General features: G+C 39.6%; 1 protein-coding gene across 2 annotated transcripts in view; it reads right to left on the reverse strand.

Annotated features, from left to right (window-relative positions):
- Positions 1-204: 204 nt before the first annotated feature.
- abtb2b (ankyrin repeat and BTB (POZ) domain containing 2b) overlaps positions 205-26,826 on the reverse strand; it is a 43,943-nt gene continuing 17,321 nt past the window's right edge. Inside the window, exons 2-17 of one of the 2 annotated variants that reach the window (XM_041997969.1) lie at positions 18,058-18,207; positions 14,464-14,674; positions 9,712-9,864; positions 9,111-9,276; positions 8,489-8,578; positions 8,187-8,288; positions 7,833-7,929; positions 7,024-7,159; positions 6,264-6,541; positions 6,010-6,188; positions 5,821-5,926; positions 5,456-5,558; positions 4,708-4,795; positions 4,546-4,614; positions 1,502-1,615; positions 205-1,395 (exon numbers count right to left, since the gene is read on the reverse strand). In XM_041997969.1, coding sequence (XP_041853903.1) covers positions 1,162-1,395; positions 1,502-1,615; positions 4,546-4,614; positions 4,708-4,795; positions 5,456-5,558; positions 5,821-5,926; positions 6,010-6,188; positions 6,264-6,541; positions 7,024-7,159; positions 7,833-7,929; positions 8,187-8,288; positions 8,489-8,578; positions 9,111-9,276; positions 9,712-9,864; positions 14,464-14,674; positions 18,058-18,207 — 2,276 coding nt within the window. In that variant the 3' untranslated portion in view covers positions 205-1,161. The remainder of the gene's footprint in view (positions 1,396-1,501; positions 1,616-4,545; positions 4,615-4,707; positions 4,796-5,455; positions 5,559-5,820; positions 5,927-6,009; positions 6,189-6,263; positions 6,542-7,023; positions 7,160-7,832; positions 7,930-8,186; positions 8,289-8,488; positions 8,579-9,110; positions 9,277-9,711; positions 9,865-14,463; positions 14,675-18,057; positions 18,208-26,826) is intronic. The other variant, XM_041997970.1, reaches the window with a different exon arrangement.

Genomic DNA, 26,826 nt, shown 5'->3' on the forward strand with positions numbered 1-26,826 from the left:
TTTTACCGTATAAAGAGAAAACTGCTGATGAAAGCTGTTTATTTGTGTTTGTAAACCAAAAGTTACTGAATTTTCTTCATATAGTAGTACTTCTAAAAGAAAAGGACATTTTTCATGTAACATTGTAATTAATCGCAAACATTTCATGCGATTAATCGCAATAAAAATCATTTATTGTTGCCCAGCACTAATGAATATGTTTGGGATTCCCAGTACAAGGACAAAATGACAAGGTTTGTTTACCAGGTTTATTTTAATATTCAGCCTTAAAACCGACTCGTCCAAAATCAATGCTGGAATCTAGTTACGTCAAACTTAAGATATATAAGCTTAATAAACTGTTAGTGTACCTGGACAAACAACAAAAGCATATTTTTACAATAATAATAATTAGCTTGGATTAAAAACAAAATAAAAAGGGAACACCCCATTAAATACTTTCACATCTTTTTTTTCCTCATTAAATAGAAAATGTCCATCCCACTCTGCAGTAAGTGTATCGCTCTGGTCATACTCTAAAAAAAAAAAAAAAAACTAACGTTAAAAAAAGTACATTAGTTAACTCAACGTTTACATCACTGTGAGAGGCACTGAGGCTACCCACAGCCTCCCATTCACCGTTATTAGTTTGAATGACACCTCACTTCAGTCTCTATTAGATCCTTCAGTCTGTTTCTGTAGCATCAGTCCAAACCAGGAGGGAGCGGTTGATCCCAAATATTCAAGGCAAACATTGGTTTTGGCAGTTTTTTTCCAGTAGAGGGCAGCAGTGTTTCATCATTCAAAGTAGCCACTTGTTGCTCCCTTTGGTAGATTCTCCAATCAAGCTTCCTGAGCTTTGCAGAGAAACATCATTGTCCACCTTCTTCGTAGACACACGTTTATTACAACAATTATCACAATGCCGTGCTCGGCCTGAAATAATAAACACTGAATATTCCACAGAGTAATCTGCTGCTAAAGCCACCCACTGATCTGCACCCCAGTTTCAAAGTACTGCAGAAGTTGCACCTTAACACACAGATAGAATCAGATTTAGTAGGAGTGTATTTAGACAACTGCTAAAAATCTGATCTTGTATCACTTAGTAGATTCAACTTCCATTTCATCTACCATGCTCCTCCATTTCTTTTTTCATCTCTCTACAGCATCCTTGTGTCTTCAGACTCTGGATGAAATATAGAGAGAGCGAAGACGTTGTGCCAGGGTGGCCTCCAGCTCCTCCAGAGGTGAGTCAACACGGCAGTGAGCCAGTAAAGAAGTGGAGCTGTTGCCCTGTCGAGCCCCGGGGGGGCCCAACAACAGGCTCTTGAAACTCTCTCTCTCTATCAGTGGAGGCATCTGCTGCAAGAAGTAACCTTCACAGAATGAGCACAGCTCCACTGAACCATGTGCCTGTTCAGAAAAACAAAGCAATTACTTGGTCATGTTTGAACTATATAGAAAAATAGATCATTCTCTTGTTGTCACAAAGTACAAGATGATCCAGTGTATTTGTTACCTTGGCTGTCTTGTAGATACTGACTGCATTTTCCAGGTTTATGTGCTGGGAGCAGATGAGTTCACAGTGCCTTTGTAGTGCTTGCAGCTGGAACAAACTGGCAGCTGTCAACAGCTGAAGGGAAAAACAGAGAAAACATTATGTGCATTAACGAAATGTTTGTTTTAGTTTCTTTAATTTCCCTGTGCTGTAATAAGTATGTAACTTGATTAATTTACAGTACATCCCCAAAGAGAGAGCAGAAGGTCTTTATGCTGCCATAGTTACAAATATAGTAAGCTATAGGTAGCAGATCTTTTGAGTATTACCTTCAAATGGCCTTCAGTTATCAATGACACATCAGGTAGAGAAAAACGATAAGCACAGGTGTCTTACACAAACATTCATGAGGCGTAAACATACCAGAGCTGCACAATATAACATATTTACAGTCTTCTCATTATCAACGTGCACAATGTCAATATGACAAGACTGCAATAAACGGTAGGCTATGGATTGTTTTCATAGCTGACATTTTAGGCTCATTTCATTTGTCTTATTTTTGTCTCATCTCTTCACCTCTCCATCCTCCTTCTTGTGAGTCAGAAATGACTCACAAGCAGGGTTTTAAGGCTGTATCAAGTCTTAATTTGCACCAGAAGGGGAGAGGGAGCTTAATGGAGTGTTGTTTTTGGCAGGCATCTCAGTTTTAGTCTTAGTTTTAGTCTTCAGGTAGAAAATGCTGATTAGTTTTAGTCACATTTTAGTCATTTCTAAGTTTGATAGTTTTAGTCCAGTTTTAGTCGACAAAAACTCAAAAAGATTTTAGTCTAGTTTTAGTCAAATAAAGTATTAGTATTTTAACAAATTAATTTAGGTCAATAATACGTATTAAAAAGTGGAATCAAGGTTGACAAGTTAAGTATTGCAATACATAAAACAACGGTAACCTTAATGCTTTTTAATAACCAGACTTTCCCATCAACAGGGAGACAATGCTGCCGTGTTTTACTTAACTCCTGTTGGGCAGAAACCTTTCATTTCTATATTTCACCTTTTTTCATGAATTGATGCCCTACGTCATCATACAAAAATGTCACACAAGAAAATAACTGATCTATAAGTCCAACATATAGCAACACATTGTGAGCTTGTTGTTTGGTTATTTTCATCAATAATTACAAAATTAAAAGGAATGGTTTTAGACTTAGAAGGTTTCCCAGCCAACAGCAAATACTTTCTGATCTACTTAGGGTGATACATGCACAGATAAAGTGCTAACTGTGGAATCAATTACTTCAAAAAAGCAAAGAGCAGCAACATCCTTACTTTGGTAACTGTGGCTTTATTTCTGAGAATTTTCTGAAGTGCAGTACTCCACCCTGAACATACACATGCCCAAAATATGAGCAAAGGATGAGGAACACATGCTCAACTTGACCTGGTCTGCCAGTGAAATTAAGATGGATTATAGTTAAAATATGTCCATGTATCGTTTTATTGCTTCCACCAAACCCCTTCGTTGACAGTGCTGCCATGATTCATCTATAAATGAATAGACTACTTGTCTGTGTGCGCTGCATGTTATGTGGTGGGCGTGGCCAAGGTGCAGCAGCATTGCTGACTGACAGATTGTGCTCACAATAGGCAGAAATGTGCACTTTTAATGTCGGACAATCAGCCCTTGAACATTTTCGTCTCGTCAACGAACACAAACGTCTCGTCATGTTTTCGTCATCAAAGAGCCATTATTAGCTCGTCTCCGTCTTGTTATCGTCATGAAAAAAAAGTTTGTCAACGAAATAAATTTGTCATCCTCATCGTTGACGAAAAGAACACTGTTTGGAGAAGCTATAAGTGAGGATGCACCTGTGTGTCCTTTGCAGATGCTAATTTGAAACCTGTGATGTTATTGCTATGTTAATCCTAGACTTTAAAGTTAGCTTATAGTAACATGTACTGTATCACAACAGATTTAATGCTCGTGTGAAAGAAATTATTTAATTATTAAGTTACAATTAAGCAATGTTTAGATTAGGGATGTCAAACTCCAGTCCTGTAGGTTTTAGATGTTTCTTTTCTGCACACCTGATTCAGATGAAATGGACCTCTGCCACAAATTAAATAAAGCTCAAACATGGTAATGATGTAATGTTGAAGCAAGGAAAGTGCAGAAAAGTGACCCTGGAGGACCGGAATTTGACATCTGTGGCTTAAATGATGCAGTTGTTAAATGTCACCTCACTAATGCTAACCTCATGTCTGCCATTCTCTCCTTCACTCATATCTCTGTTTGGAGGTACTGAGATGCAACTATGGGAGTTAACCCCAAAATGACCCCCTCAAGTGGGGTCATTTTGGCAAAAACGCCTGTAATATGACCTCTCCAAATTAGAATTACTGCTGTTATTGAACCCTCTGGATTGTAAGTACAGGCTTGGGCTCTTTGTAAAGGTAACACTCTCTAGTTTCACCCACAGCAATCAGAATCAATGTAAGTATGACTGATAAAAAGTTATACACTTTAGAACACATAGAAAAAAATATTTTTTTGCCCTCGCCTAACCTGTACGGACAGAATGAGACCAATTTTGATGGGAAATATTCATGTTTGACATATAGAGAGCCCTTAAAGGTAAGTCAACATTTTAACTTTCTGCTTTTCTGTAAAAAAAGGGTTTAGTGTTAACGCTGTGGTTGTTGCGTGTCAAAATGGTTTATATCATCGGAAAGACGAGACTTTGAGCTTTCATTTGATGTGTATATTGTGGGCATTCATGACGGAGGGGCTTGCACACATGGCTGCAATGTTGTTGATTAGTAGTCATGTACCGGGACCGGTACGTCTGCATCGTAAGGGGTTAAATGGTTTAATTGAATTCGTGTGAATGCAAAATGAGATGAGGAGGCTCCAGTTTATAAAAAGTAGGGCAAACACGTGTATTAATGCATTCTACTTAAAGGATGCTCTGTTTTCTGTGCATGTTCTACAACTAAGCAACATGCACAGGTACAAAAGTGGAATATAGTAGAATACTGCTGAGTATCTGAAGTGTAATTCTTACCTCCAGCAAGTCAGGCACATTGGTTTTTAGCGACTCAGTTCCCCCACAGTACAAGTATGACATCATCATCTGCAGAGAAGTCAAAGGTCTGGTTTAGCTACTGGTCAGTACGGTAGTTGATCTACAAAAGCCTTTTTCTTTCATAGGAAAAATATCAGTTACCTGGAAAATATTGTACTTAATATCACTGACTTCGATCTCCTTGTTGGGGTTTCCATCTGGTCCACAGGATGCCAGCAGAGATTTAAATCTAATGCAAAACAAATATATTGATCAAAGGCCTTCCAGTTGATTTTTTTTCTTAAATATCAAGAAGGAGAGCAATCAATCAATCTGATTTTATGTTAGTACTTTTCAAAGAAAACTGAATGTAGCATAAAATGCTTTACAGAGTGTAGATGCAAAAACCAGTAAAATGATAAAAACAAACATTGAAACAACACATCCCATCCTTTACCACCCCGTACCAGCTCTGAAGCACCAAAGGATTGTGTTCTGAACAACTCTTAGCATGAGGAATGAAGAACCGTGCAAGAGCTTAGCAAGCTTTATCATCTATAGATCTTAAAAAAAATCTCATTAATTTGTGTGAAAAAAACATTAACTTCCACAATCATCAACACTCTGCTGCTCTCGGGTCTTCTGGAAGACTTTTTCATACACATGGGCCAAAATAAGAACAGGATGCTTCTTCATAGGTGGCCATTTAATCATACCCAGAGTATCATTAAATAGCTCCATTCAGAAGTCCTGAGGATTCATAAGGCAAAAGCAGACCTGATTTATAAGCAGAACCAAGGCCAAGAATTTGACAAACCTATAACAGAACCTTAAATCAATTCTAAAGCTAATGCAGGAGACCAAATGGTCTAGTGTATCTCATATGTACAGAGAGAATGTCTGCACTCACTTATCAGAAGCAGTGATCAGAAGGACCTTATGTCCGTAGAATGGCTTCCCCTCCACCACAAAGGTCACATCTGACATCTCCTGGTTATTCAGAAAGTGAGGGTCTGGAGAAAAAAAACAGAGCAACAATTTCTTACAACCAGATTCAATGTATAAAGTCTGTGATCAGATGGCCATTAGTTAAACTTATTTAATGATTTAACTTATTTAATCTTTTACCTTAGGTTTTAGGAAACTAATGACTATAACTTTTTAAAAGGTTTAGGTAATTAAATGTTATATAACCAAAGTAATAAACAAATTAGGCAATGAAAGTAATGTGCATGACTTTGATACTGTAGTTGTCTGCTTGGAACGGTTCCTTACCCAACTGTGCTGAAAGAGATGCCTTCAACTCAGGGACGACAGGAAGAGGTGCTGAGCCAAAACAGTGACTAAAAATAGCTGCCAGCTGCTGAATAATGGCATCATTCTGGAGAAAAGAACAAGAACTTATTTTAGGGCTGAGAGTTGAAAATGAGAAAATATGTAATTCCAGTTTTCCTTTGATGGTACCTTAGTGGTCCGCAAGATATTGAACATAAGTGGCAGGCCTGTGGTGACCAGCTCCTCACAGTAGTCCTCTTCTCGGATTGTGGTGAACTCTCTGAGGAGAGAGAGGGTGACCCCTGCCCTGGACTGCTGCTGGGCACAGCGAAGAGATTCCAGCCACACATGAAGTTTCCATGGCACACCTGCTCAGAGTGTAAGGGTTAGATATTTGGTTTACAATCAGAAAAGTAAGGACATTCGATCCGTCTAACAGATACCCATAGCACGAAGCTCCATTGTGACATCGAGATAGCCGTGCTCAGCGCTGTAGTAGCTGGCCTCTTGCAAAGCCTTCATCCTGGCCTTGCAGAGCTTTGGTATGCCCACCTCCGGCAGGGCTGCTGTGCCGTTGGAAGGGGTTGGCAGAGGGGACAGGGAGAGGAAAGGACAGATCCCTTCAACCTCATCTTCTACCCCCTCTGCCAAGATCTCCTCCAGAGACAGGACATCCTCTTTGATTTGCTGGGGCTGAGTCAACAGCTTTCTCAGCACGTTCCTGACAAGAAAAATGGGAGGAAGAAGTGGGGAAGAAAAAGGGTCAGTTAAAGAAGGAAACAGAAAGCATGGAAACACTGATATGTCCAAACACCAACACATACTACAGTTTCTGTGACCCTGTAATCTCCTCTCTGATTACATAATCCATCAGCCTCAGTGTGGAATGTAAAGTGTTGAGTCTACAATGTGTTCACACATACACATTGTAAACAGGTGGGTAATCTTACACGACCAGTTGGCCATCTAAAAAAAATGGACTCTGAATACAATGAGACTCTGATCTTGTTTTTTTATGCAAAGTTGCTTTTAAGTTTTTTGTTTCATCTTGATAAAAGGGATGAATTTCTCCCCAAAGCTTCAATTTAAACTCAGATTTTTTTTTCCAGAACTCTAAAGTGCAAGAACTTGCCATTTTTCCTCCAAAATCATTTAACAATACATGTGTAGAGCTTTCCAAGTCAAACTGAAGAAAAAACAAACCTGTGTCCATGTGCAGCAGCATGACTGAAGCAGTTCATGTCTTCATAAAGGGATGATGTGAGAGCATTTCCATCATGGGTTCTTGATAAGGGGTCAGCCCCTCTGGCCAGGAGCAAACTCACCATCTCATAATTGCCTGGGAAACACAAATTATATATAGATACAGCCCTTAAAACCACATCTTTTACTAATATCAACCATAAAAACAACCATTTGTGTTTCATAACTATGTAAATGTTGATGTTTTGGCTTCCTTTTGATTCATTTAGCTTAATTTTATTTCATTTTAACACAGGAACCAAGAAAAATTGATCACACTTTATTTTAGATTAACAAAAGAACATCACATTCATATTCAGAACTATTTGCTCTGTCACTGCAGCTATGCGGAGCATGGGTCTCTTTCACTTGAGCAGTGTGTAGCTCTCAGATGATCCCACAGAGGAATGTGTCCCAGAGGCTACTAAACAACTGCAGGCAGCTCTTGTCTTTTGTCACCACACCTTCATTTATCCTCTCATTTTCTCATTACTCCTGCCCATTCACAACTTGGTGGTCTTTGGGAAAACTAGTACAAGATGGTATTGGTTGCATATGACTGTGAGAGTTGTCGGTTGTTTTGCAGAAAGCCATGTCTCTCATCTACTCATTTCCTTTGCTTAACCATCCTACAAACGTTCTGCCTCTATAATTTAGTGGAGACTAGTAATTTACTAACAATAAATTAAATCTGCACACACACAAACTGTAAGCTGGCATGCTCTCTAACATCAGCTGTGCCTCGTGCTGCAGTGTGTGTGTTTACCCACCTGCTGCCGAAGTCAGTTGCAATGGAGTGTCTGCTGTACTCTCCTGTCCGTTACGGACTGCTGCCCCCTCCACATTGGCCCCCGCATCCAACAGGAGCTACAGAGCAACACCACATCTGTTATATCGAGCAATGCTGACATCCTGTAACTTCTTTATAGCTTGACTTCTGACCTCACATTTGTCGACACAATTTTTTATAACATCTCAGCCACAGTTATTCCACAGGACTATTTATTCTGTTTTTTAATTACACGAGGGTGCTTTCCCTTGTGGAAAAAGTGTGTAGCTACACAGTCGCGGCAAATAAAGAGCTCATTCATTAGTAACTCTATGTCTATGCAAGTGTTTCCAACCTGCACTACGGAGATGTGTCCATGCAACACGGCAAAGGTGAGAGCTGCCCAGTGTCGACTATCAGGTTGCACAGAGGGGTGCTTTAGGGAGCATGGAGGAACCTGGGAAGACAGGACAAATCAGCATGGAATACAAAAACTATACTCTTAAGGTAACCCAATAAATCACTGTATTCACAGCAGCTGCTCTGATTTTAGTGTCAATATAAATATTCCCCTTGTCAACAGATGTAAAAGTATATATATTTATATCCAATGTTATCATAACAGGCTCTCTCTTGGAACTTTTAAAGCTTATTTACCGCCACGTCGAGGTTGGCCCCAGCATCAATCAGCATCTGGACAAGGGCCTCATCTCCAGCTGCACAGGCGTACATCAGAGGGGTCATACCCTGGAAGATAGACAGAAATGACTGCAGAGGATACGAGCTGGGGCTGAAACATTAAGGGTAAAGCTTTGGAAATTTATTACACAAAGTGTATTCGTATCCATTCAAAAGTAATGACACCTAATTTAATGGTAGTTGGTCTGCACATGTATGGAACATATTAACCTTAGCTAAAGCTTTTAACAATGAGTTTTCCATTCACACACACACACACACACACACACGCAAATGTCCATGGAGCAGCCAAGGAAATACTTGCCTGCCCTCAAAAGGAACTCGGGGTCAATTGGTGGGAAATTAGCTCTAACGCTTGAGCCTCAGCTGCCCAATTATCTAAAGACTTATTCTAAACTTAAACATAAGCACAAAGTCTATCATTTAAGCTTTAGCTAACTTAACATCTTCAGATAAATAAAAACTTTATAAACTTTATAATGTATTTGTTTTTGTAGTCAGCTGCTTTGTCCGAATAGAGCCCATCATATCACCCTATACCTTCCAGTATTTTACACAACGTGCACAATAGATGTATTACCTGGTCATCCATGCTGTTGACCCCATCTGGCCCAAGCAGACTGATAGCTTGGCCAATGAGGTCCGTGCGGCCACAGTTGAGCATCCGAAAACCCAAATCTAGGTGGAATTTATCTGTAGCAGCTTTGGAGTCCAGACGCTTGAAAGAGCTAAAGCAGCACTCAGGCCTGAAACAGAATAAATATCAAGACTCTTTATTTCTGCGGGTCATCTGGATTACTCATTTTAATCTGCTCAGTATAATTTCCCACACTTTATGAGGAGCTTAAATCAACAACCCCGTGGCTTGTGCACACATTACACTGAATATGTACACACAGGGAGGTTAATAAGCCACTTTGCAGGCAATGAAGAACCATTAATCTATACAGTGTAATTATTTGTAAAAGAAAAGCAATTAAATTGCAGGTCTACGTAGCATGGCTCAGTGGAGACTCACATCTAGAAGCGTAACAGAGTATTCATTTTGTTTATCAGATTAACACAAACCTGACAACAGCTGAGCCAAGAAAATTACCATTAGCTACTGTCTTAAGTGAGGTAGATTTGGATTTTATCTTTGATGCAGGATGAGCCCTGTAAGTGTGTTTGATCTCATTTACTTCAGTTGCCGTGGCTCACAGTCCAGTCCTGGAAGAAGAAGCCTGGCAGTCTGTCTGACATCATCACTGTCCACCAACAGACTCTTGCGATGCTCAGCATGAACTATGGCCACCCTCATCCACTCCATCAAAGGTGGCAGCAGCAGAAAAGGCCTAAAAAGAAAAATGGACTCATTAAACTTAGGTTTTAATCTTGTTACAACTAACATTAAAACAGTTTTCTTCAGCATTTGTGATTTAGTCTCTCTTTCAATTGTTTCCAGTGCACAGTGTGAAACTTGAAAACACCCACACAGATGCATACAGGATGAGCAGACAGCATTGCAGAATGTGTTGCTGCTCTTGTTTGATGTCATCAAGTGCAAACAGTCAAATAGCAGATGTATATTTATGAGTGGTTTCTATTTAGGTGTTGTTTGGTTTCTATGAGGTGTCTGATGTGCTTTAGTCTGATGAGAGAAATACTGCAGTAGCTTCTGAATAATCGGTCTATTTTTAAACCAGCAAAACCCAATAAAAGAAAAAAAAATATGGGAGCTGAAGGAAAGTGTAGCGTGCTCTCACAGTTACAAATGTACACTGAAATCTTTAAAAAAAAAAACACTACAAGCAAAACATGCTTAAAAAATGCCATTCATCCAGAAAAACCATGAGAACAAACAGGAATCTGCTGGAATGATTGTGAACACTGCATTCCCAAAGTCATCTGGATTACTTGAAAGCACTCTTTCACTTCATTTCTTCATTGTTTTCCTCTTTCACCTAAATCCCTTTAGAAAACAGTGGTGACGTGGCTTCAGCAACGCCACGTCTAGCCGATTATCTGCTATTAATCCTTTCTTGTCTCCACCTTTCTTCCACCATATGTGCATAGAATGTGCCTGTGAACAATGACGCATTAGTGAGACTGTGATTGTTGTTTGCTTTTGATCAGGCGAAGCCTCAGTTAGAGCATGTTAATGATTGTTTGAACACTGCCTCAGTCTTGTCTCAAGTTATCAAGCAAACTCCTCCTCTGATGCTATTCTTACTGGTGCCTTTTCTTGTTAATAAGAAATCGATGCCTCTGTATTGCCTTTACAATTAAAGCTTTTAAAGTGGCTTTTCTCCAATTTATCTTCAGGTTTACAAAGTATATGGTACAAAATTCCAATGCATTTATTTTATTTGACACTAATTTTATATGTTAAATAAATGTGCTAAAAAAATTCATGACAAATAAAAAAATTGTTTCCCTCTTAACATAAATATTCCAAGGCCTTGGAAAGAATTTTAGGTGCCTGCAGATACTCTTGACAAAAAGCAAGTCTCATTTTCCTTCAAGCTATTCGGTCAGATGTTGCTTCTGTGTTTTATCAGTCGCTGATCAGTCAGGAGGAGGGGTCCTGCTGTCAGCCAGGCGTGACAGTTAACAAGCAGACAAGGGGCTGATGAGCTCAGGAGGAGGGGATGGTTAAGTGTGGCTGATGGGTGCATATAATGAAGGTTTAAATGTTTGAGAAACGACTAGAAGGCAGGTGGGGTATTTCCAAATGAGGAAGGGGGGTTGGGTGAGAGTCTGGCAGTTTGTGGACAGTGCTGTGGGTGTAGAGTGATAAGAAAGTCAGGTTTCTGAGGAGAGGAAGCTCAGCAGGCTTTAGAATCAATGTTTATTTCTCTCTTAATGACCTCTACTCAACACAAATTGAGCTTTTCTTGGCTGTGTTTATTCATTTATTTGTGCGTGTACATGTGTCTTTGTCTTCCTGAATGCCCGAAGGCACACTCTCTACTACTTTACTGCATCTTTGCTTCTAAGAAAACACAGCACTGACATTAAACACAGCTGATCCATCAAGGAAGTTGTCGAACCTTCCCTTTAATCAATCAGCCTGCACCAAGTAAAACTTGAAAAATGATCATGTTTGGATTTCAAGGACCAACTTAGCGTTTTGCCAATAAAATATCTTTAACATGTTTTCAACTCATTAGTCTTTAATCCTTTTCTTCTTATGTATTTTGTCAGTAGGTGAGAACTGCAGACAGATGCAGCTTGTCCTTTGTCTCACCAGTCCTCCCTCTTTCTCCACTGAGCTTCTCTCATTAGCTGAACCACCCCCATACACTTCCAATATGACCCCTGTGTCTGGGTTATGCCCCTCAGCCTGAAACACAAACTGTAGCTTTGTCAGAGTTGGTGCAACATCAAAGCCTTGATGCCTGTTAACACTGAAACTAGATAGTGCCTTTGGCTAGCCTACTGACCTGACATGCTAGCAGCTACACACTGAGAACCGCAGGTTGTGGATTCACACAGACCTACATGCACAAACTCTCACACACATGCACATATAAATGTTAGCTTGGATTCATGGTGCTCTGCATGCCACCACCTGGCAGGTCATAAAATGACAGTCAACTGACATCATGGTCAGGTGTGTTTGAATTCTGACCTGTCCAACATGAAAAGCAAAGGCTTCTTTCCCTAAGAGGCTAAATCACACATGCCAGACTTGCCCCATATGTCCTGTATGCCCTATAACCCGTAGCCAGTATGTTTGAGTTTACATGGTAAGAAACTTCAATCAGGTCTTAAAACAAAGTATAAGGGTTTGCAAAGGGTCAAGGTTAACCACTGATCTAGAGTCAGATTACACTTATACATGCTACATAACAGGAGATATAATCTGATCTGATGTGTCTGTGGGTGGAGGTAAGCTCCACTGGTTGTTTCTTATCAGTAACACATCTATCCATTAGCGCTCCCTTCCACCCTCCAAAGGAAGCAGTGCATTTGGGGGATGGGGTGATGGGAAGCATTTGCTCTTAGGCTGTTTGATAACTTTCAGCATATTCAACTTATTTCAACTTATTTTCCTCATTGCAAAGATAAGTAGAGTGTCTGCCCTTCCATGCTGTATACATTCATATAAACAATCATTACTTGCAGCCAAGTATCAGCTTTAAAGGATCAAAAAGGTCATCTCTTGTAGTAAAAGGATCCTGCAAAAAGGCTCGCTATAATGTTTGATGATGTGGGCCACACAGAATTGGTGGTTTTGGATTTTGACCAAAGATTTTATGATGCTTTCAATAAAGGGTGGGTTCGTAGAGATGAAGGGGCCCACTGAAGGAGAGAATTCTGTATTATTTCCAGGCATATGCATTGTAATCACTACCAGGTTTGGACTGCTCCAGCCTACCACCTGAGTTGGCTCAGAGTGGCAACGTTAGACAACGCTACACGGAGGGATATAAATACAGAGAAAAGCAAACTAGTTGGTGGCAGATGTTGTAAAAGAAAAAAAAAATGTTGAAGACCCTCTAAAACATGAGGTGTAACAGGAGGATAACCGTTTCATCCCGCACACATAAACCAGGTTGATATACTTCCAGCATTGAAAACATCTGAGGACTTCGAAGACAGTCTCTGTTCTCTTTGAAGCTAATGAGGAACCCACCTTTGCTCACTTACACTGTGCCTGTTTATTATTAAATGTATTAGAGCCAGCTGGCCTTGTGCGCACACACACTGCATTAAAAGGAAGAGGAGGATTTCATTGCAAAAACCTTCATGTAAAGGTGAACATCCTACAGCTGTCAGATCCTCATCGGAACCACACAGTGACAAACATATGACTTTCCAGTCGCTAAAACAACAACTATATGAGAAAATACTCAATTAAATGACTTTCAAATTCAAGTTCTCCTGTAAACTGTTTAAAATCGTGCAACTTTTAGACATGTGCCTATATATCAGTTTAAAAATCTAATTAACCTTTAGACATATGAGAGCACTTTGACACAGTAAGGTCTTCGTGTTTCATCTGACACCAGGAAAGAGATTTTGGCAGGCTGCTAGTACTCTTCTCTAACAAACACAATTATGTGTAATAATCTTAACTGAAAGAACATAATCTTCCAAATTTAGCTGAACTGCTGAATAGTAAACTGTAAAGTCCTGTGAGTACTTATGCTAACCAATGTTTTATCTTTTTATTTTACATGAAGATTTGCATGAGTCATTTACAATATAACTGACTATTTTCCATAGAAATCAGTCATCATGAATAATAGTTTGTTGAAATGAGTAGCTGTACATAATGAGCAAGAACATCTGAATACATCTTTTCTCAGGACACAAAACTATTACAACTGTTTTGTAAAACCAACTTAAAGAAGATTGAAGAAGACCTGAACAGAATTACAGACTATTTGTACATCCTAAGATCCCTGAAACCACCAGTATTGTGCCTAATGCACACCCCGAGGTGCTATTAACCCTTCAATCAGCCTGACTTTAACACCTGGGAGCTTTTGTTCACTTGTAATTAACCTACAGGACATTAACACTTGAATGACCAGGCAATGTAATTAGGTATGGATTAAAAGAAAGGCATGCTCAGGAAAGCTGTTGAAGAACTCATCTGTTAAATTCTGGGGTTGGTGGTTTTTTTAGTCTAGTTTTGTTCTGTTTTTTTTGGGTGATTTTGTGTGTGTGAATTTGCAAGAACTAGACTTAAAGCATTATTTACAGTTCTGTTAACTTAAACATCAAATCTACTCTCCTGTAGTCCTAGGTAAAATCAGGAAGAGAAAACAAAATATTTTAAAACTAGAAGCAGGAAAACAGTAAATATATTTTCTGTGGGTGGATCTAAAACCTAAATAACAAATGGTCACAGTCTAAATATAAATATGTTCTTTCACTTCCTGTTACACACTTAGAGACAGCAAGTAAAACACTTGTATCCAGTCATCCATGACTCCTACCTCTCTCTGCTAAGAGCCATGCGTGGGGGATCTAAGTTGGGATTCTCCATGGACTCCATTTGTGGGCAGCGCAGGAAGTAGTAAAGGGTGTGGAGGGCGTCAGGCGACCAGGACACGGGCTGCTGGGGACGAGCGTGACGGGCTGGGCTCTGCCCTGGACGCACTGAGCTCAGACGTTGCATGTGGTGCATGGCACGGGACACCAAGTCACCTGGAACAAAGAAAATATGGGAACAATGAACAGAAGATGGTTGATGTCTGATTAAGACGTGAACCTTATTCATCACATTTTCCTAATTCTGTAATTCTGCATGAAAGCTTAAAATATCAGTGGAGAGTTATGAGCCTAATGTTGAGTTGCAAAAAAAAAAAACTACAATTGGAGTCAGAATAAACCCTGTGGACTTCCAGTCAAACCGGATTTCCTTTTTTCCTTAACCACTTTCCTTTTGTGCTTTACTCCATGTCTCCAGTGGTATCTGTCATTAGCAGCTGCATTATCAGTAAGCAAAGCCAGACGGCCAGTCTAAAACGGCCATTCATCTTTAATTATTGAAGAAGTTAATGGGCTTGCAGACAGTTGATCACAGGTCATAATGAACTGTTTAACTGTTTATGCACCGGCACAATTCAGTCACTGCACTCTGCCTGGAAAATTGTTTGTGAGTCATAAGATTACATCAAACTTAGTTTAGAATGAATGCTTTATTGTTTTATGTTTTAGTCTTATCGACCACTTTGCATGAAAACATTCATGAGACAAAGAACTAAAAACTGCATCTTATCAGAGGAGTCATCGATCCATAATGTGCACTTAGTGGAAAACCACAAGCCATTTGGGAAATGCTTGTTTAGATTACTGAGCAAGTAGTAAATTCATTAACATAATCAGAAACAGGGCGCACAAAAAAAAGCATAGGTCTGCATGGAGGAAAGTCAGGAAATCCAGGTGAGTGACCATGCCTGTAGTATGGAAAGACTTTCAGTCATCACAGTGTTACTATGGAAAAAGACGAGCAGGGAGGGGCGGTGTGAAGCACAGAGGCCAGGCTGAAGTTGGGGTAATTTAACATAATTACCCCTGGGTTAATATCCAAGCAGATTACTGTGAGAAGGACGCTGCGCAGCAGCTGAAACAGACAAGTTCAGCAGTCTGAGAGTGTATGTGACAACATGGAGGGGTCTTGGGGGTACTTCGAGGGAGGTAAGATTGGGGTAGCCCTCCCGAAACAGACCCCACTTAAAGTTGAAGGGCCTCCTTTGTGTTAACCATGACCAAATGTCCCACCAGGAGGTCTCCTAGGAATTCTTGCCCAAGATGGAGAGCCTCTTTCTGGTTTTTTAGGACCATATTTTGCCCTGAAGCTAAACTGAGCTCCAGGGGTCGGAGGAACATGAAGTGCATCCTTCTTAGATTGTAGATTATATTAAAAATCTTGTGGTAGTTTTGAGATCAATAAATTTTGGTATGAATACTTACACACTGATGAAAAGTACATCTAAAGCAAAAGTAGCAAGCTAAATTAATGTTTAAATGAATAAGATCATTACAATTTATAGCATGTTTTTCTGTCAGTTCAATAAAACAAAAATCTTTTTTCGTGGACTCTGGGGCCAGGTTTGAAAATGAAATGAGGAGATAAAGACACTTTTAGAAAAGTGAATTGGTTACAGTTTATTTTTATCCATTTTGGACATTTGTTTAAATATCCAGTATCCTGCTATTTGTAATCAATCATATTTATGCATGCCTAGGGTTTGCATGTCCCTCCATGTCAAATCTAGAGATCAAACAAGACTGAGAAGGTCAGTACAGATGCTCCTGTGTCTGCCGGGTCTCTCGTGCTGTGATCAAAGTGCCAAACCCCATGTGTTTTTGTTGTGTGTACATGAATCAGTGGACACACGCCTGTGTGTGTTTTTAGGCGTGAATGAGTCTGGATACCATGCCTGCCCAGATTAACCTGGCTTCACCCCACCACTGAGATGTGGCACAAAGAGACCACTGAGCGAGAGTGAGAGAAAGAGTGTGTCTGTGCTTTCTTAATGCCTCACTAACGGCGGCGCTGTATGAACGTGGCCTTGTGCTAGACGAACAAATGACAGAGTGTTTGCTCATTTGGAGTAGGAAACCTATCCCTGCCCTGCCCAACACTAATCTCCATATCTCCTCCCCCCTACCTGCCCCAACAACTTCACTCTTCACCTCTCTACCGTTCCATCATTTCCCCCTGACCCCCTACCCTTCATACATTTAAACACACTCCTTCTCTAAATTCAGTCCCGTTTTTCCAGCTTCGTCCTTAAACCTCTCTTTTCCTGTTTTGCTCTCACTTATTAACTCCCGCTCTTCACTAATGCAAACTCCATTGAAGGCTCCAGTTAAAACAGACTACATCTACAGAAGCATACAGGATGGCTACGAGCATACTTACCAACCATCACGTGTACCTATGTCCTCAATGTCTACAACTGCCAGTGTTCCTGTCAAACCATTCAAACCAATATGTGGTCCCTGGACGGTCCCCAGTTGGTTTTAGTGTTAGACTTTTTTAGACTGGATTAATCCAAAGAAGAACATCAATATGATGCATACAGCTAGAATCTCATTAATGGCACACTGAATAAGTTCTGCTGTTTTCACTAGTTGGTTGACTTGACTGTATAAAAAAAAAGAAAAAGGATTGCAAAACAAAGGACCAACATTATACAAACACAGGCGTAACCACTTTATTCTCCAGAGCTCCGTGTGTAGATAACCCATTTCAATGCCTATTTTTAGCAGTGTGCAAAAATGCCTTACAAAATACAAGATGAGACTTATCATTGGACAGAATGTGATAAAGGTGTAATTTTCCATCATCTCAGTTTGCCACCAAGTTGCCTTTATTACTTTTTTGTTTCTGCAGTGAAATAAAAGTATTTGTCTTAAAGAGAAAGGTAAAACAATAATTTTTAGTTAAAAGTGGCAGAATATGGCATATGATGAAGTAGGTTCCAAATTTAGAACCAGCCAAATGCCAAATGCGGGTTGATTTTGTCTTTGGTGAGTAAATCTCAGGAGGGAAGCCACCACTCTGACAGGTACCAAAAATAGCCATGTTAGAAACTATACTGAGTCTCCAGTGCATTTTAGTGTCATTTACAGGCATGTTGCTTCTGTCCTCAGCTGTCTGTATGAGTTTGACACACACTCTCACAGACACACAGCATTTTATTTCCCTCCTGTATTCTGACTCCCTACTCTGCTTCAAACATCCAACCATAACCTTAACTTTGTTTCTCTCTCTCTCTCTACTGCAGTAGATTTATTATTTTGGCTTGCAGAGAATATGCTTGCATGAGTGGACATGGATTTATTTGGTCTATTAGTTCCCTTAGTTTGCTAGTCAAACAGTTCATTTTGTACTCTGTGATAAAATATTTGAAACTATGACAAATTGTATGAATGTTAAAGAATCTCTTCTTGACAAGAATACTTTGTAGTCAGGTACTCCTTTGTGACTTTTCAAACAACTTAAAGAAATCAATTCAGTTCATTAAATTTAGTTATATAAAGTATAATCAGGATAAAAACATAAATCCTGGACTCACTGAGCTCTGAGATGCTGCCCACACAGGTAGCCAGCAGGGATTGCTCCAGTGTCCTCAGCTCCAGCTGGGCATATGCATCCTCCCTGCTGTCCACAGACGTCTGCTGGTTCTCTGTGTAGGGACTGAAATGAGCTGGGAGTGACAAAACACCTACAGACAAAAAAACAAAAACAAAAAAAAACAACAAAATAACATTTTAGTCTGAACATGGTACATCTTTGATTCATCTGAGAGAAAGAAAGAAAACTCCCTTTTTTCTGCAACTATCCAGCAAACGCCACCAAGAAACCAACAAACATTAGTTGATAATATTTACTTAGTGTTTGTAATCCTTGTGAACATGTAAACCCCACTGGTGAGGACATTAAACACACAAAGGAATGCCAGCTTAGGTCAACATATTCAGGAAAATAAACAGAGCATGCAGTGACATGAGGCTAATACAGACAACACAAATGCAAACTATGTCTCTCTCTCTCTCTCTCTCACACACACACACACACACACACACTGAAAACAATTCAGCACTACTTCAAATACTTAACATTATGGGGATAATGGCAGAAATACAACACATAGAACACATGCTTGATGTCTGCTGGTGTAAAAAAAAAGTACAGATAACAGAAGTCTGAAGAACTATTAGGGTAAAATAGTCTGAGGGAACAGATGAAGAATGATGGTTTGGTATGGGTAAAATATTTAAGATGTCAAATACCAGTCAGTAATGCAAGACAAGGAAACAAACAAGAACTAGCATAACTTTGCCCAATCCAGGACAACTGTGGTATTTCCTCTTTGAAATGAACCTCTGGAGACCCAGTGGACCTACCCAGCTATCTCTGACAAGCATGTGTTATGTTATTCAGAAACATTTGAAAGAATTAGAACTGAAAATTCTCTTCTAACTAAAAAACTCTTCTAAACTTAATCATATTACAAGAACATACCTCAATTTTTCAAACAGTAAAATGAAGTTCTGTCTTTTTGACACTTGCAGGCAAGGGCAGACGTTTCTTACATAACCAAAGATGACATCCTGTCCTTTCACTGCTGTAATTGTTTTTTCCAGCTAAAATAGATAAAAAGTAGCATGTGGTTGCAAGAACACAGTGTCCTTTTTCTTTCGGCCTTTTTGTATCTCTTTCTGGCTGTTGGCTCACACCTTCCTTTATCATCTTTGCCTGGTTCGTGCATGTAAGAACCAGAGTGTTGTAAGATATTGAGCATCAAACTGCTCTGAAAGTGAACTGTGAGCTCCCAAATTCTGTCTCTAAAATCAAGAGTTTTTCCTGCCAAGTAAGAGGAAATGAGTGGGGAGGTAGCTGAGGATAGAAGAGAGAAATGGAAAGAGGAAAGGTGATCAGTGCAGGTTTGTGATTTATTTAAAAAGCCTGAGGAAAAGAGCAGCATCATCTTAACTTTCTCTACTCTAACAAAGGGGGACGGGGGGGGACACCATTCCTAAAATGACATTTCCATGTGCCTCTGGCAAACAGTGTGCTCTCACTGGAATCAAAGGTGGATACCAAGAAGAAACGGTGCTGCCTGTTTAAAAAAAAAAAAAAAAAAAAAGATTAAGAGTTTTTTCCTTTTAGTTTTCCTTGCCAATAAGAAGTGATAGTAAAAATAGCTGGTAAATAAAAAGGTAAACCCCTAAGATAACTAATAAATTCTTTTATAGGATATTGCCTATAAATTCTGTTATTCATAGTCTTAAGAAAATATTTTTACACACTGAGCCTTTCATTTTAAGCAGCATCTAAGTGTTTTATATATATTAAGTAAACTATTTCATACAACCCAGAGCATGAAACAAAAACTTACCTGTACTGTTTCTTCAGATGGGACTGGGTTAGGAATAGAGAAAAAATATCATACACACTTTATATTTCAGGTCTTGTATCTGGTTATGCAACTTTGTGCAAGTTTGCAACTGAAAACAGCGGTGGTACTGGTAACGAACAAATATATTTCACAAGAAAACGGCTAGAGATGTGCTGCTCATGAAAGAAGTTAAGCCACAAGCAGACGATGATAAATAAAGTGCCTAATATGGGGGGGTGTAAATAGAGTGGGTAAGATGATTTTTTTTTTTTTTTTACTTTTAAGAAATACTACATAACTTTAATCCTTAAAACCAACCAAAACTTAACGCTTCTGACTTGTTTTGGTAGCACACTATCATTAATACATTCATTAAGCACATTAGGAAGGAAGGAAGATGTTAGTGAAGAATGATGAGAAAAACAAAGCAAGAGATAAGATGAATCAGCATCGAGCTGACTTTAACTGGTTGGTGAGAGTTTAGAGAAGACACAAGATGCAAGACGGCTGCTTTGCTAGAGGGGACCAAAACTCTGCCAAAGGTCAGTAGTGTTGCTTTAACGTGCAGAGCAGGTCTCTGCTGACTACATCTATGTGTCATGTATGCAGTGGAAGCTTTTACAGCTCAATTTACAACATGATGCCTGTGTATGGACTTAAGCCTAAATAATAGAAAGAAATGATCAGCAATCTAGTGATATAATAATTTATTGAATGTGTTGAAAGACATAGCAGGTGGAACCATCTACAATATAAGTGCAGTGACAGTTGGATAAAGAAGAGGAAATAACATGTTGATTTCCTAACAAAGATTTAAAAAAAGTCACGTAATTCTTGAGTGATTTTTAAAAAAAAAATAAAACCATATTGATGGAGTTAAAGATATGTTTACTCTGGCAGAGTTTGGTTGCCAAATGAGTCACTCTGAGTCCTGTCTCATGCAAAAAGTGACACTTCATCTCTTTTTCTCGCTCTCTCTCGTACTTTCTCTGCACCATCAGACTTGTATAATATGTGCTGACTCCCTGTTCCAACACAATGGAAACGGCTGCCTCCAGCAGAGCGCTGCTGCTACAAAGAACTTGCACATAGCAAAAACAAAGCGTACACAGGCTTCAACCCATCCTGTTCACTCACAAGCACAAACACACATCTGTGCTCATAAAGTATGTGCTTGGATGTGCCACTTCAGCTATTTTGGTAATTAAGAAGGCTTTAGCTTTTGCAGGGTGTCTATCATTTCTTAACATTAGTGAGACTTGCATAAATCCTTTTCCACTCCTTTACAGATAACATGTATAGATTTATAGATAAGACGTGGCTTTATACTTAACAATTGTCACACATTACTTTATGACCACCATAGTGGTCGCCTCATCAGTCTACATGGCATGTTTTCTGAAGACTTCATAGCTTGTTTCCAGCTCCTAATCCTGCCTCTGGAGGTAAAGAGCCATTTTGAGAAATCTTTTCTCATTATTGTGGTTGTTAAGAAATAAATGTTTTGTTTGATGAAGTGAAACATGGTGCGCACATTGGGAAAGCTTTTCTGACATATTGTGACATTAGTGTTCAAACTCTACCATGGTGCATGAAATATATTAAACTGCTCAAAATAGCAACTTCGTAATACCCATAGGACTAATTAATCTGATGTAATGCACTGGTGTGAAACAAACTGCATTCAGCTGTTCATGCAGACAGTTGCAAAGCACAACTTTCCTCTTTTGCTTCTTGCACTTAACTCAAGTCATCTAAGAAATGTTTTGGAGGAAAAAAGTAGTGAAACTTGGCCTATATTTAGAATGCTTAAACAGAACTAATGCAGGACCTTTGCTAGTGTTAATGCAGTTTCAATCGATTCCCTTAAATTTGCTTCTCTTAAATTTGTTGTGTGTGCTACATCTTTGTAGTACACACACAAAACTCAGTTTTTCCCACAGTCCCACCCCTTTGCTTGCCTACCGCTGAACCCCAGCCTGCGTCATTTGGGCCCAATGTTGGCCCACAAGCCAACCAGGGCTTGTCCCTACCACCACTAATATCACGAACACCAGCAGCTAAAGTGCTTTTTTTTTCCCCTCTGGCACTTGTAGAGGCTGAGAGTAAGACGAAAAAGAGGTGGTGAGGGAGTGTGGGGCGTAGAACTTCATAGGAAGACAAATGAGTCATGCAAAAAGCAGATAAAATTGAGGGAGAAGAGGGGGAATATCTGAGACTGAAGATTGAAAGGCAGGGTGGAAGACAAGTGACACGAGGGATTCATTCTTTTGTGGTCATTATGGTTCCATTTCTGAGGCTGACCCTGCACATGTCATGTGGGAATCTCAGCTACAAATCACAGCTGAAACTTACCACGAAGCCTGTGGCAGTTCCCAGCCCATCCAAACCATCTCCCCATACCATTAGTGCTCTTCCAAGCTCAGCCAAACTATCACTTAATGATGTTTGACATTCTGTCTGCTATATTGTGTTATGTTAAAAGTTTTCAAAAGTCCCTTAGCTGGGTTGCTCGTCCTTCATAAGTCATATAATATTAACAATGTTGCTATTAGCATTTGTCCTTTAATCAGGGAATAATAAAATTTGAACTGCAATCCGTCTTTAAATCAAGCCAAAACAAAAAGCCTTTCAGGCTATAGAAGCTACAGCTACACTTTCCCGCATGCTTTTCCCACTAAATTTTTCTTCTGTATGTATTTGTGTTATCTAATGTTATCTTCCAATGTCACAATTTGTATGACTTGACTCATGTTTGGTTTTTAAGACAGCATGTATTGTTAGATTAGATTGACTTTGGAGGACAATGCTGCCTCTCATATCTCTTTAGGTATTTGGGTTTTACCTTCAATAACAGACCAGAAAATTCCAGCTTTAAATTCTTAGTCCTCTGCAAGTTTTAATCCATTCACAGCAGTGTTTGCTATGTATAGCTGTCATAAATCATTACTAGTTCAACCTTTACTTTTTGTGATTTGCCAATTATGTCCACAGTTTTAAGTTTTGTTTTTATTGACATTATTACAGCTACATTCTTTGACCATATTTTCGTCTGTGTTTGCCAGTTTGTTTTGTCTACTGTAGAGACAGTGGTTGGAAAAGAAAGTGTCACGGTCAACTTAGCTCTTGCTGGATGCTCTCACTTAAGACAGAAACCTTGCCAGTCAGGACTGTGTACACACAAACTCACATACAAGTGAACACCTGCCTTTACAACAGCCTCTTCATTCATTAAAGGGTGGATGGATCAGAGTGGAGGAATGGGGGCTTCAAAGCGACTTCGCCTGCCCAAAAGGAGCTCTGATTCTGGTCCAGGAGGCTAAAAGCTCATTGCTTTGTACACAATAGTACAGTGTTTGACAGGACTGTCATTGGGTGTGTATCTCACCCACAGACTCCTGATCCCTTTCTTTCTGTGAGTGAGTCTTTCACACAACAAAAGAAACACACACACACACACACACACTTGCATGTGCTTAATTTCTCTTTGGTGGAATTCATGCACCAGATGTGATCCTTCACTCAGAGTCCTGACCTCTTGTTTTCCACATGTACAGCCTCCAAAACACCTGTTTTTCACACATCACCACATTCTTCTCCCTGATTTTAGATTACATGCCACACACAGGTCTTTTGTTAGAGGCACAGAGCATGAGACTACCAGCAAATCTGATGACGGGGCATTAATGTATTGCGCACGTCTTTGGAGAGCCTAAGGCTGCATGGTTTCAGCACAATGTTAAAAATATCTGCGTGCTCTAGCGAACCCTCCTCATGATCTTTATCTAAACAGATTTTTTAGGAGGACAGAGGGGCATTTAGAGACTTAAAGTGGTGTATTAGTAACTGGGTTAAAAATACTCATATATTTCACATGTTAGCGTATAAGTTTGTCTTTCAAAATACAAACTACCTACATGGAGTTGAAGACAGACAGAGAGGCATTCATAAGTAAAAGCTGCTTACACTTTAAATCTCATGTTCGACTCAAGTGTCTATTCACTGGAATATGTGTTCAGATCAGTATGTTCCTGATTTAAAAGGCATCAAAAGTTACTGATCCCCTTTACACATATCACACACTTGCACACACATGCCTGTCAGAGGCTGATAAATCACAGACCATGATAGACAAGCAAAATGGGGTCTGGTCAGCATCATCCTGACACCTCTGGTGACCCGGCTGCGAGGAGTCAGAGGTGGCGCTCAGCTGGGGCTAAAAGAGGAAGTAACCTTATCAGCTGTGTGAAATGGGGCATCCCCAAGTCACTGAATCAGAACACCCACACACACCATTAATCACTGAAGACAATACAGCTGAGCTGCACAGAAAAAGTTTCTGTGCAGGATGAAACTTCGGCTATCACATGTTGGTTGAAAGTGACCTTCAATCAGGGACTGTACAAATATGAGCAAACATCTAAATACATGAATATGTGACCTTAAACTAAAAATTTGCATAGCTCTATTATTACAGAGGGGTGCAGCACTTTGCGCATCCACCAGTGTGTAAGGAAACTAAAGGTCATCATGGAAGCGGAGGACCAGAGGACCTCTTTCTTTAGCTGCTGATCTATCTATCCCAAAATCCCAGAGTCTCACATTTTTAAGGGTCTGCTATCTGTTTTTGTTATATTTTGTAACTAATATTAGGAATCCCTGAGCAATATAAAGCCTTTATTACAAACACAAGTTTCCAAATATTCTGTTTATAGAAAATCCAGCAAGATGAAAAAAAAGTACCATGTAAAACAGTCCACATGGATGACTAAGTGGTTCCAATAGTGCAAGAATATGACTGAAGGGCAGTAAATGTGGTCTGCAATAACATGCTACCCACCACCCTCAAACAAACACACTCAGATTAGGAGCTGTAGGATTCAGGGGGCCAGGTTTTGGTTTCCCACAGCCAGAAAAATATCACTATAAGCTCTCCACATCTAGCCCTAATCCTAAACATGACTTCAGCTTTCTCTGCTTATCCGCGCTCTCTTTCTCTCTAATCATGTTTTGTATTTTACATTCCAGGCTAACTGGTGCCTGTGGCTATCTAGTCTCATTCAAGAATCCCTGTTTCCATATGTGCTGCCACTTCACATAGTGTGGAGCAAAGGAACAATATAGCTCTATTATTGAATGTCTAGTTTTATTGCTAGGGCTTATTGTACAGTACTGAGGCTGGAAATACACTCTAATGTAAGTAGAGGTTAGTTTTGTTCCTCAAATGACACAGGATGGTGGTTATTATGCACACACACACACTGCAATAACATATCCACATAAACAAGTGACCTCAAATCCACCCTCTCATAATGAAATCCACTTTTACTATTGAGAGATGATGTTACCATCCCAAACACTGCCAGCAGAAGAAAGGATGGCAAGAACAAAGTGAGCTGACGCTGATTTTAGAGAACAATCCTCATGACTGAAACTTTGATAAGTACCAATCCTTAGTAGTGACTGGAACAAGGCGAGGGCTGGTCGTTTTGGTTGCAAAAACAAACCAAGTGAACCCCCTTTAAAGAACAAACTACCCTCTGTTCAGCTCTTAACAAATAACACTACAGGGCAGCAGGCTGGGCAAAGCAGTATAAAGTGCGGATGTACATTTATGTGTGTGTGTGTGTGTGTATGTTCACATTAATTGCTCTCTGTGATCTGTGTGATCAGCTCGTTTTTCCCCTCAGCTGGAAAGCAGGGGCAAGAACAGAGAGTCAGTCAGCTAGGATGGCAGACAACATGGCCATTGAGGAAAGGTCTGAGGCTGAACTCTAAACAGCAACACACACTGACACATACACACAACGGCAAAGGTAAACCTAACAAAACAAAGTAAGAGCCAATAAACTTCGGTTGTTTGGATCTGATACCTGAAAACTCTTCTGATGTTTTATTATGTGCTGTGATGGATGTTAAAAAGCACACATGCTTGGGAGGCTGGCAGAACAAATACATTGGTTATGAGAGAGCAATGCCTCTTCACTCATTCACAGAAGTTTCCATCATGCAGTTTCCCAACATGTCTCATCTGTTTTTATCAGTTTTCTCTAAGACTTGACTTGCAGGCTGATTACAGCTCACATTTATTCAATAGCAACACAATAATTTGTCACTGAACAACATCCTTAAATAAACATTCAAAGGAAAATAACGTCAGCATTAAACACCTCAGCCTGATGTCGGACTGTTTCATTATCGCTTCAACCGCCTGACAAACTAACATCTATAAAAAGCTCTTCACAGATTACTTCTCGGAATGACTTTCTAATCCTACCTCCCTCTCCTCCCTCAGTTTTTCTTTTACACACATTAGTTTTAATCAGACAGTCTTATGCAATGTCTTCCTCATTAGAGAAGTGTTCACAGACAGTCATAGACCTTTTCTTTATGAAAGCTCAGGGATATTAAATCACAGTAACAAATCCTAGCTTTTCTGCTCACAGTAAAAAAAAAAACCAAAGGGGAAAAAAAACATTTTTGCAGGTTTCTCACAGTCCAACTAGTGGTTTTGATAGAAGGACTAAAAAGTCTGATGTTTCAAAGTACTGCATCCAAATTCCCCCTTGTAAATCTAAAGCAGCTTTCTGCTGATTAACATTGTGGGCTGGGTAGAGAGCAAAATTATGACGGAGGACAGTGAGTCAAAGTGGGGGAAAATAAGGGTGGTGCTGGATTGTGATTAGGATTAAGGATCCACTCACACTTTCTATCACTCTCCTCTTACTTTTATTAACCTTTCCTCCTTCCCTTCTTTCTTAAAATTAACCACTGGATTCAGTTTTACAAAAAAATACAAGAATAAATGTTAGTATATGTTAGTTGCATCATATTTCATGAAATAATTACATGTATGCATTAGTAGATGCTTACATTGACAAGCAATAGATGTTTAACAAATGTCTGAAATTGATGGCTCAGAAAGAATTTTCACACTTCTCA

The sequence above is a fragment of the Melanotaenia boesemani genome, chromosome 10 (genome assembly GCF_017639745.1).
Source record: "Melanotaenia boesemani isolate fMelBoe1 chromosome 10, fMelBoe1.pri, whole genome shotgun sequence".
NCBI lineage: Eukaryota > Metazoa > Chordata > Actinopteri > Atheriniformes > Melanotaeniidae > Melanotaenia > Melanotaenia boesemani.